Source organism: Haemaphysalis longicornis, unplaced genomic scaffold (assembly GCF_048455015.1).
Source record: "Haemaphysalis longicornis isolate Haplotype H1 unplaced genomic scaffold, Haemaphysalis longicornis Haplotype H1 scaffold_12, whole genome shotgun sequence".
NCBI classification, from domain to species: Eukaryota; Metazoa; Arthropoda; class Arachnida; order Ixodida; family Ixodidae; genus Haemaphysalis; species Haemaphysalis longicornis.
The window spans coordinates 79,664,441-79,676,216 of NW_027526225.1; the positions used below are offsets into that span (position 1 = coordinate 79,664,441).

At 45.5% G+C, this 11,776-nt stretch overlaps 1 protein-coding gene across 3 annotated transcripts in view; it reads right to left on the reverse strand.

Annotated features, from left to right (window-relative positions):
- Positions 1–11,250, reverse strand: part of LOC144162845 (multiple PDZ domain protein-like) — a 283,629-nt gene extending 272,379 nt beyond the window's left edge. For 2 of the 3 annotated variants that reach the window (XM_077693545.1, XM_077693543.1), the window contains exons 1-3: positions 11,082–11,250; positions 7,693–7,731; positions 3,583–3,728 (exon numbers count right to left, since the gene is read on the reverse strand). In XM_077693545.1, coding sequence (XP_077549671.1) covers positions 3,583–3,728; positions 7,693–7,714 — 168 coding nt within the window. In that variant the 5' untranslated portion in view covers positions 7,715–7,731; positions 11,082–11,250. Of the gene's footprint in view, positions 1–3,582; positions 3,729–7,692; positions 7,732–10,353; positions 11,044–11,081 lie in introns of those variants that run through there. The other variant, XM_077693544.1, reaches the window with a different exon arrangement.
- Positions 11,251–11,776: the final 526 nt, after the last annotated feature.

Consider the following 11,776-nt stretch of genomic DNA (forward strand, 5'->3'; position numbering starts at 1 on the left):
GCAAAACACGAAATCTTTCGAATAAAACGAACTTGTATTTTGTCTGCATGGCCCCTTGCATTGGAAGCGATCGAGTTAGCATTGGAAAAAAGGGTGCACGCAGCTGCAAGCTAGCTGAACGCATTTCATGGCACCCAACTACTTGCACTCTTACTCCGTGTGTGTGACATTCCTGCAGGCCCATTCTAGACATGCCCAAGCACTGATAATGCACATAAACAGAAAGTGATAGCAGTGGTGCGTGGTCCCGGACCTTCTTGGAAATAAAGATAAGATAATGCAGAGTAAAGACACATGGTACGTTTAGAATGGCATTGGCATCACGTCTTTGCTCGTCGTACCTCACAGCAAAGTCGTGTTTGCCCATAACATTTTTTTTTTGAGAAAGAGAATGGTGGGGGTGGGAGGGAGATGTAGGTAAAGGGTACATGCTATTTCGGGCAGCCAGATTTGACAATAAAGTAATGATCACTAAGAAAATTTTACTGCAATAAGGAAATGCCGCTACACAACCAAATTTGAGTACATTTACAAACAAACCAAACTCACATGAACCTAATCGACCTGTTTATGGGAAATCCCCAAGGTGGAGTAAGTTTCTGCGAGGAAAAATTTGACACCGACCTGAAAAGCAGCCGCACAGCTGATTTACCGATTACAACTATTACTAGACTTCCACCAATACCGAATTTCACTGATGAAACACTGCAATCCCTTGGATGCACCCTTCGGCAACCTAAGGTTGCACACTGGGCTTGGAGTTTTCAGCGGTGGAAAAAAAAAATGATAATGCATGTTAAAGCTATTCTTCTGATTTCGGTTGCAACCAAAAAGGCTTGAGGATGGTTCGCATTTTACTACATTGATTGCAGTCATTTGTAGACATACACCACCACGAAGCCCAGCATGAAATATTACATAAGCTGCTAAAATTCTCAGCAGCACCAGCCTTGTCATACGATGCCTGCCACATTCGTGTTTTTTTTTTTTTTTTTGCGCTGGCGTAAATAAACAATACCACGATACCTTTACTCCAATGTTCACGTATTGTTCCAGTCCACTTCAGGGGGTGGACAAAAATTTGCTTTCGTCACCACTGCTGTGCTAACCAATCCAAAGCTTTACAGCTCTCGTTTCTCACCCAGTTATCTGTACTTTACGTGTACCTGATAATTTGCTCATCACATTACCCAAAGGAAGTAATAAATGTCGTTACAGCATTGCCAGATGATGAAATGCGGCACCAGATTATGAAAATGTGGTGAAATTTTGGCGCTAATGGCATTGACTTGCTGGTACAGCTACACCAGAAAATATCTGGTGAAAAGCGGTGAAAAAAAGTATGACTGCTTTGAAGCATGGTTTTTTTTTCCAGGATGGAAAAAGCTTTCCGAGCTCCTCAACATCGAGGGACTCACATTACTGGAACACATGTGTGTCCCAATGTGCTGAATAAGTACTTTGGGTTTTCACCTTCGTTTGAAGGTACAAAAATTCAATTGTGACTTTTGCCATCAATGTACACCTAATGCAGGATGTCACACTCGCATTCCCTATCTGACAGATTTCTCAGTAATTTGTGACATCAGCAAAAGCTTTGCTTGACATGCTGGTTGTACAATAACCAGAAAAATGTTAAATGCTCACATAATAACTTAATAGAAATGTACATTGCAACAGGTCTTGCAATGATTATCACGAAACGCGAAAAGCACAGCACTATATTAGATGCACGGTAACTTCCCGTGAGAGCAGGCCGACAGAAAATAGAGGAAGAGTTTATTACTATTACTGTGATAGATATGAGCAAGAAATTCTAGTTCCCTTCGCTAAAACCCATTTTGTTAACTTAGTTTAAAGGTAATCAAGAAGCGACAAAAACACCATCGCAAAGGCTAAGTTGCGACCATTTCAAATGCAGAAAAGATGAAGAATCCAGGAATACAATGTAGCGGCCGTATTTTAGTATTGACGAAATCTGGTGACATGTTGACCAGGGGCTGGTGTAGAAGCCTCTTTACAATCTGGCAACGCTAATGTTGAATGCTAATATATATATCCTATCACTTAAAAGGGCCCTGAAGGGGCCCTGGTTGTTTGCATTTTCAGGTAAATCAATGTCCTAGTAATCACCTCCTTCAGGAATTTTGTTAAAGCAATCATTATTAGTGGAGTTCTTACAATCAAAACATCGAATTTTCGCCCGCACTGCAATTGAACCTCATTTCGTCCACCCCTCGCACCCCACAGGTGTGACTACCCATAATGCCTCACTTCTCGGTGACATCTGCAAGAACACCGGTTGTGGGCGTCGTCAGCTACCGCGATAGTCTGCGCCGCAGCATCGCTCCGGGGCAGGGCCCTTTGACTTTCTGAATAACGTTTGGGCTGTTGTTTTTTGTTTTGTTTTGTATTTTTATCATTTTGCTTATGAATCCTGCGTTCTGCTCACGGGTGGAAAAGCTGATGAAAGGAATGGGGCCGGACCTTTACGCTTCCACACCATGCCGAAAGATCATGCGAAAAGAGAACGACTGTCACAACACGTTCCCGATGATGACATGTGTCGCGACGACATCCGTCGATGCTGAGAAGACACTTCTCTTCACTGGAAGTGCAAAAAAAAAATCCGTCCAATTTCAAGATTTCTGCTCCGCGACACACATGGGAGAATCGATGATGTACGTGCGGGAAGACGGCGCAATTCAAAAACTCGCACAGGAAAGGGTGGGAACGTGGAAACAAACTTTGCAACGAAAGTGTGAGCTTTCCATTGCAGGTAAAAATGTTATACTTGGGAGAGATGATGTTGAACACCCAACCTAATGATAGTGCTAATTCATTTAGTGTACTCAAAACGCCTTTCAGGAACCCTTTAATTGCCCCCGCAGCATGCCTCCATGTTCGACAGCAGTGACCTAGTGGCATTATTTTTCCTTCACAGTCATTTTTAGATGACACCAACTGTTCCCATTTTATATCTCCACTGTAAATTGGGACACGACCAACTGTTCAGCCTTTTGCTGGCTCTAACTGAGCATGTCAAAAAGCAACGCAAATGTGGTATGTACCAGTACAGGAGCAAAAATAGCACCACAAAGTGAAGAAGACGAAATGGTTAATTTTGATCTTGAAATACAAAAATACAGAGAAACTAGAATTGCACCTTTAGATAATGACCAGAAACATATGCCAAATATTACAGATGTAAAAGCCAAAAAATTCATATTCTAATTGCGTACACCTTCACCAGCAAAAAATCTAAAAAAATCACTGCCACTCGACTGTGCTACCGACAAATAAACCTGGAAGCACACAGCTGCAGGCTCTGCGGACAACGTGGCAACAAGATCAAGTCAGCTGTACTGGGTCGCTGCCGAGACCAGACAGCTGACCCTTGAGAGAGTTGGTGCAAAAACTTAAAGAACACAGTACCGCTAACAATGAATATGTGGAGGGAGATGACAAAACAAAAGAGAAGTTGAAAGTTAGCACACTGCGTTCTCGAAGCTCACTGCATCAGCACTATCAGCACTACCAGGTTTTGACGACACTGGAAACACAAGGAGCAAACAAACTTGCCTGCAGCGCCAAGACCCGCCCGAGGACAGGGTCTGCAGCCAGCACCCCGAGCAAGGCATTGAGGTCCTCTTCGTGTTCTGCTGCAGCAGCTGGGCTCAGGGACTCCCGGAAGCGCTCGAGCGCGCTCACAGCCTCAGCAACTGCCGCTGCAACGACGACAGTGTCTTACCATACCGATGCGATGCGGGGGGGGGTGGGGGGGGGGGGGGGGGGGGGTGGAGAGGCAACACACAGACCTGCGCTTAGAGGCTTTAAGCCCCTTGAGCTAAGCAGCACTGACTTCCGTAGCGAGGGAAATGTAGCTTGTCGATATTCCGAAACACTGCTGCTGTTAGAATCTGCGATCAGGACATATGGCCTGGGGTGCCTGAGGGCTGGCTGATTTGGTAAGGAAATTGTTATTAAATACATATTACTTTACTTAGCCAGGGGGACGCAACAATACCGCCCACAAAATGTTAGTGCAGCTTAACCGGCTAACACTGAAGTTGGGAATGTTGGACATGGGGGTCCGACTTGGCTTTCCTTGTTAACCATAATGTACTTAATTAAGCAGGCGCACACTAGTTAGGTAAATACTGGTGTGTATACTATTAGTTAATTACACCCTATTTGTCTGTGGCTAAGGCGTTGTACTACTGAGCACGAGGACGCGGGTTCAATTCCCAGCTGCAGAAGCTGCTTTTCTGATGGAGGTGAAAAGCAAAACCACGCTCGGCACACGTTAAAGGTCCCCAGGTGGTCAAAACTAATCTAGAGCCCTCCACTACGGCGCGCCTCATCACCTGTGAGGCGTTGCCGCATTAAACCCCCCACAATCAATCAATCAACACTCTTTTGGTATTCAATGTATAGTGCTAGTATATAATATTATAATCACCCATTGATGTTATCATGAGCCAGCATTTTATAATAGGGCTAGTCAATTTAGGCTAGTTAATTGTTCTTCAGGATTCAGTGCAGTGCAGCAAGGACAGGGGCAAGGACACACACAGACACGTGTCCTTTTGTCTGTTTTTTATTTTCTTCTTTCATTAGTCATCCTTTGCCTTTGCTACCTTTCATTCCTTTATACAACCAATTGCACTCTTGCTTCATTCATTACATGCTTCCACACCTTCACTCGCTACAAATAGTTACACTCTTACTAGTTACAAAAATTTTCACTTTGCCATCGTTAGTTTACTTTTCATTGTTCAGGTCGTTAAGAAATATGTAACAGTAATGCTTGCCCCATCACAACACTCCACTGGTTTTCAATTTGAAATACAAGAACAGACTGCTTAAAAAAAAACTTCAACTACCCTCTGCATACTCTGCACAAAGAGCAGCGATCACACCACTTCTCTGTGCGTGGCTGCAAATGATGCTGCCGCTAAGGACATGCTGGAGCCTACAAATGTCCAGTTTAACATGTCTAACATGCGTAGGCTAGGAAACAAGTTATAGTTAAACCTCCAAACACAATAAATGGGGGCAAAGAATGCTACGCAAAGCCAGGACCGTGTAACGCCCTGCATTTGCACAAAAATGCAGACATGCCGGAAGTTCCACCTCTAATCGTTATTATAGTGTAAATGAAGGTAACTGGCTGCATGAATTTTTGAAAAAACTAAAAAGTAACAAAAATATAAAAAATTACGGAAAAGCGTGAAACGTGTAATGCCCTGCATTTCCACAATAATGCAGATTTCACTAAAGTTTCTCCTGTAATCGTTATAATATTGTAAATGGAGATAACTGGTCGAAAGAAATTTGGAAAAACTAAAAAATAAGAAAAATATAAAAAATAAGGAAAATGGCAAACCATGTAATGCCCTGCATTTTCAAAATAATGCAGATTTTGTGAAAGTTCCACCTGTAATTGTTATAATAGTGTAAACGGAGATAATTGGTCAGACAGGATTTAGAAAAAGCAAAAATTTGGCTGTGAAGAGAACCAGCATGAGAATGCTAGCATTAGTCGACAGTTCTCTGAATTTCTGCACATTTTTTTTTAAACACCTGTTGCTCTTGAACGTGCAACCAACATTCCACATGCACATGTAACACCACATTCATAGGGGGCTGAAAGGCGTGCATTGCCCTTTACCACGCAGTGTCATCACTTTGCTACGTGGAATGCTGTGCAATGCTCATTGTGAAGGGGCGAGTGTGGTTTTGTTTTTGTTGTTTTTCTCATTTAGTCTACCACGTGACACACAGTTGTCAGTTGCTGCCTATTGTTATCTGTACACAAGAGCATGAGCTGCGATCAAACAAGAAATGGTTATATGTATGCGTTTTATAGCGTAATTTCGTGCTGATGTGCGCCTGTTTTGTGTATGTATATGGGTGTTTTTAAGAATAAATGTCAGTTGTAAGCAGCGCTTGTCTCTATTGTCTTGTCTCCCTTCATCCTTCGTGTAATTTTTTGCGCTTTACTCGTCAGTCATGCACTACCAACTAGCCCGGAAGTCCGCATTAATCTGATCATTAAAGGGGCACTGACACAAAATTTTGAAGGCGAGATAACGTCGGAGATAGATTGGTGGGAACACATATACATCATCTGCAAAATATCAGCGGCGAATACAGCCTAGAACATATTTAAAATCAATTTTGAAGTGTGCGAAACGCAACCGAGCAGCCAGCAGAGGACCACGCGCAATTGTAAATAAACAACATCCAAACACGTCACGAGTTTGTGTTTGCCGCTTCCGCACTACCGGCGTTTTACGCGGGCTCGCCCGGCTCGCCGCTCCAATCGGAGGGCCGGAGGGCGGAGCTTCTGCTCTCGAGAACGAATGACCCGATCGTTGGCGGCGGAGGCGCCGTGATTTCGTCAGCTAATCGGGCAGCTGGCCGCGACCAAAGTTCTACAGCGATTCCAGGCACTCTGTTTCTATTACTGTTTATTACCATTGGATGCGAAAACGCGCCGGAGGCACGAAAAGCCCACTGAGCTAGCCGCACGGTCGCTGTGCAGGCGGCGGCCACGGCCGCGAAGTGGCCCAGGCCGGCGCAGGTAGCTCGAGTGATAGCTTGTTACCGCTGCACGAAATTGTCCCCAAGTCCCGACCATAGTGGCTTAAATTAGAAAGGAGTTAATGAGGCGATGGCGGGTTGCATTAAAAATTGTCATCTGCACCGCTTACGAGAGCGGCACTCGAATATCCGCCGCAGTGCTGAGCCGAACACATCTGTAGGCGGACCTGTAGGCAGACCGGCCGGCTGCTCCCAGCGCGCGTCTTGCCACCCACCGCCTCGAGCGTCGCGCGTCGTTCTTTAGCCGCAGTAGCATTTGCACTCGCAGCGCCTGCGTCACATCCACGGTCGCTTTTTAATTAAGCGCCTCACGAGATCAGTACGTGGGGGCATTCGCAGAAACTGCCGTCGATGCGGATTCGACAGTGCTACGGCGGCTCTGCTCTGTGATATCCCTCCGACGGTCACGTGGTCAGCTTTGTTCACACAAAATCCACAAAATCCATCGATTCGCGGCACTCGCTGAAACCGAAACTGCGACTGGCCGCATTTAAAATCCCTCTAATTAAACAACCGTCGCACGCTGAAGCAAATGAGGTTTCTACAGGTTATAAGTAGGTCACTAGCTACTTATCGCAACGAAAAAAACAAGATGCTAAATTTTTGTGTCAGTGCCTCTTTAAGGCTGAAAATAGAGAAATGTCAAGTTGCTTCAGCCACCATCAATTTGACAACCTAGCGTTGACCTCATGATTGTGAATGACACATGCAAGGAAGCTGAGAAAGTGCAGAATGGATGCCGTTGCTATGGCAACGAGGGTGCACACGAAAAGAGGGTCATCCTCGAGCAAGGTTAAAAAAAATCGACCGTGAAAACTGAACCTAGCAAGAGCCTGCTGGCAACACAAACTAACCAAGGCATGCCTGAACGGCCACAAGCCCGGAACATTTCATCCCCTAAACTTCGCCTCAGACCATTAATCGGAACACTGATGCACACCCAGCAAACATGTTTAGACAAACTTGGTTCACAATGCTGATACTTCTTAGCTAATTCTTTTTCACAATGCTTCTCTCTCTCCGCCTCCAAGACAAACATGTGGAGAGCTTTCAGAGAGGGTGATAGCGTCTCGCAGAACTTACCAGTTGCTTCTCGGGTGATCATGCCGAAACACCTCCCGCCTGAAACAAGGACAAGAGAGATGATATCAGCCGAATCCTCCAAGCTAACAGCAAGTGTACTGTCAAGGGTTGATTCAACGCCAGGCTCTTTTTAGCAACAGAAAAAAGGCACCCACAAGCACTGACACAGTGTTCATGGAAAGCAGCTATAGGATAGAGACTCAATGGTGCTCCTCCTAAAACCTCATTTCACTGGACAGAGACAACACCACCATGTGTCAGTGTCACGCACCAAAGCTTTGCATAAACCTGAGAATGAAAGTACCAGTAAAAACGCAAGCTACAAAACCACACTCCTCAAATGTGACAAATTTAACCGGAAGCAACTGCCAGACGTCTTGCTGCAATGGGAGAAGTATCACTTTTGTAACAAAACTGTGCTTGCAAAGACAGGCAAAGACAGGCAAACACTTGCAAAGACAGGCCGTGTGTAAAAGTAAGAGTACGATCAATTAAGAGTACAATCAAACAAATTTATTGCAGTGGATTGAATGTTTTCTAACTAACCGATTACAGCTCGTTTCAGCCAACGGTCACAATTCTACGCCCGGCCAGGTTCATACCGGTGTACCCCAGGGATCAGTTCTTGATCCCCTCTTATTTCTAATCTACATTATTGATCTCCCTTCTCTTTTAAATTCTTACACCTTTTTGCCGATGGCTGCGTCATATTCCGTGAAGTGCTCTTCGATTATGACAATAACACTCTCCAGTCTGACCTCAATATAGTCGCTAACTGGTGTAACTCGTGGCGTATGGAACTAAATATTAACAAATGCAAAGCTATGCGAATATCCCGCACTAACGCCATTACATTTTGTTACTATCTAAACGACACTCCGTCAGAAGCTGTAGAGACGTATAAGTACTTAGGTGTCCACATAACAAGTAACCGAACTTGGTCCCTTCATATTAAAAGTATAATTAACAGGGCTAACCGCATGATAGGGTACTTATGATGAAACTTCTATAACGCACCGGTAGAGCTCAAATTACTGAAAAACACTAATTCGACCCAAATCGGAATACTCTACGAGTGTTTGGGACCCTCACCAGGCTAACCTAATTAACGCACTTGAACTGCTACAGAACAACTCTGTTCGTTTCATACTGTCTAATTATAACCGAGGTACAAGTATAACAGCCATGAAGTCAAACATTGGACTTCCATCCCTATCACCCCGACGAAAGATTTCTCGCCTAACTTTGTGATGAACCGATGAAGCGATAAACTGATCCCTCGGCCTCTGTGTTTTTCTTCTCACATCAATCATGGTCACAAAGTAGGTTTTCACCCAAGCAACACGAAGGCATTTTATCAGTCTTTTTTGCCGCTCCCATCTCGGGAATGGAACCACCTTCCCGAAGAAATTGTTACGATTGCCGATCATTTATTTCGCACATGCGTAGCAAACATTGTATAATTAGGAGCAACGTTATGTACCTTTCTTTTAACAATTGCACTGTATTTGTATTTTTTCTTGTAACCACTCACCCCTCTATAATGCCTCTGGCTCTGAGGTAAAAATAAACAAACAAACAAACAAATAACCTTCAGTTAACTTCTAGTGCTTCTGCGCCCTGATCATTCTGTTCATATTAAAGGTTAACTACTTGAAGCAGTTTCTCTTAGCTACACGACAAGCATAACTCAATAGTATGCAGTGGACTAGTGGTGTGGGCGACAGCGACCAGCTGTCGCCCGCACTACACAATACACTGCCATCAGGTTTTTCGCTAACTTGTGCGCTGTTTCTCGCTGGCCGGAAGCGAGAGACAGTGACAGAAGGGCCCGGCCACAGTGTATTATGCAGTGTAGGCCACAGCTGGTCACAGTCACCTGCACCACTAGTCTACTGCATACTACTGAGTTATGCTTGTTGCATATCGCTCTAAGGTGTTTTAATTAAAACCGCTTTAGTTCGCTTTGCAGTGAAACATAAAATTAAGCCGGAGCAAAAGCAAATAACTGTTTCATATTTTGTTTCTTCCAGCAACTTGATATATGCAGTTAAAATTAACAAAAGAACTTCTACCGCCGCAATGCTTTACAGTGTGAAGTGCATTTAATAATGGCGCAAGATGTTTCCATCGAGAGCAAGCAGGCAAGCTCAGCACTTGAGCTTTTCCTGAAATTATTGTGGAGTGATGTCACTTCTATCGTGGCTTGCCTGACGGAATCGATGTGACACCGAAAACGAAAGCACACTAAGCGGAAATGTCATGCAACTAGCTAGACTAAATTTTACGCAGTATTTGTCATGTACAGCTATTGCACCAGCTATCGCTGCAACCAACAGAGAATTAATTTCACTAGTTTTTTTTTTTTTTGTTCAACAAGGTGTTACTACAACATAGGCCATGCTGTTCGCACCTTGTGTAACTACCTACAGCGAGTCGAACTCTTAAATACACATTCTTTAAGCAACGCATCATAAATCCACGCAACAGACGCGCACACCATCGTCGTCCCAAACTTGCAGAAGGAAAATTTCCCGGCCAGAAAACAATTATCACGAGACATTGAGGCAGAGCTAGCTACACGCATTTTTGAAGCATTTGAAAAAGCTCAACAATACGCACCGCATACCTGGCAAAATGACGTTGAAATAAAAAACTTACGAAGTGGCGCTTCATCGTTGGCGAGCGACACTGCGGGTTAACCCAGATAAAGCGTGAGGACGGGCCGAGAACGTCGAGGAAACATTGCAAAAAGCCGATATTTTAGGTCGCGGCGACTGTAGCGGTTGGTCGCGACGCCCGAACCACGTAACGTGTTTCACACCGGGGCGCTGGCTGTGTATCCCAGCCTGCCTAGGAAAAATAACACCAGCGAAGAGCTCACACGTTCGCACCTGCCAAAGTCGTCAGCGTTTGCTTTACAAAACGCAGCGGAGACGGGATGTTGGTTGCAAAACAAAAATGAAGAAACATACAGCTACACGCCGGTGTTGCGTGGTTTGAGGCCACCAATTGCGAAAATTTCGCACAGCTACATTCTCGCCTGCGAAACGCCTTGTTCTACAACAGTCCGGCCGTCCGGAATTGCGGCGCGTGTAATAGAAACGTGCGGGTGAAAAATGTAAACAGCGAAGCCCCAGCAACGCGCCGACACTTGTCGCATGCGTGCATTTAGCTCGGGCGCGCGCGCGCGCTCGTACGGCACGGCGGTCCAAACGACGAAGGATCGGAAGTTGCGCCGATCGCCAGAAGCGACAAAGCTAGCGGCGTTTTCGGCGATCTGGTCCGGCTGGTTCGACAAGGCGGCAGCGGCGGTCATGGATGCTGGCCCTCCGGGAGCAGCCACATTTTGAACAGGCGCGGTCGGGAAAAACGCAGCCAGAGCTCACCGGTCGAGGTCCAGGTTCCGCCGGAACCGCTCCACACCGCATATCACAGGTGTCACGGCAGGCAATGCATGCGCAAAGCGGTAAACAAAGTCGAACGTGGAACAAAACAAAATTTGGCTAGCTACGATATTCTCGGCCCTTGGCGGGACCACTGGCGGGACCGACCCAAATTAAAACTAGAAAAGCGCAGGGCGCAGTTCAATTCGTTCGAGCCAGTGCGCTAGCCTCACGGGAGATGCGATTTTCAGTGACGTCATTTGCGTCCCGCTAACGTGTGTAGGTTTGGTGGGAGGCGCTACGTACAAAGCAAGGAGAGAACGCACTTTTACGATGATCCGAACACAATGTCAGTCCTTTTTTTACGGCAGTAGGTGGCGCTAGCAACGAAAGTGCTTTGTTCACTTGACACCAGGGCCGAGCGGCCTAGCCGGCTCGACGCCAAAGATATGCAAAGAATGCCGAAAGGAAACGCATATTTCTCCGCTAGCTTTGTCTCGTCGATAAGCTTTCCTCCGTCCGTCATTGTTTCCCGCCTGACAGGCGCCTCCCTGCGCTATGCCAGCTTTTCGTGCCCGAAAGTTTTCCCTAGCGCTTCAGTTCAAACAGAGATGAGCATTTGCGATGCGTACTTCTCTTTTATTTTCTACCTTTCGACCCCGTGTATCGCTTATCTGTTTGTTTGTTTTTTCTGTGAG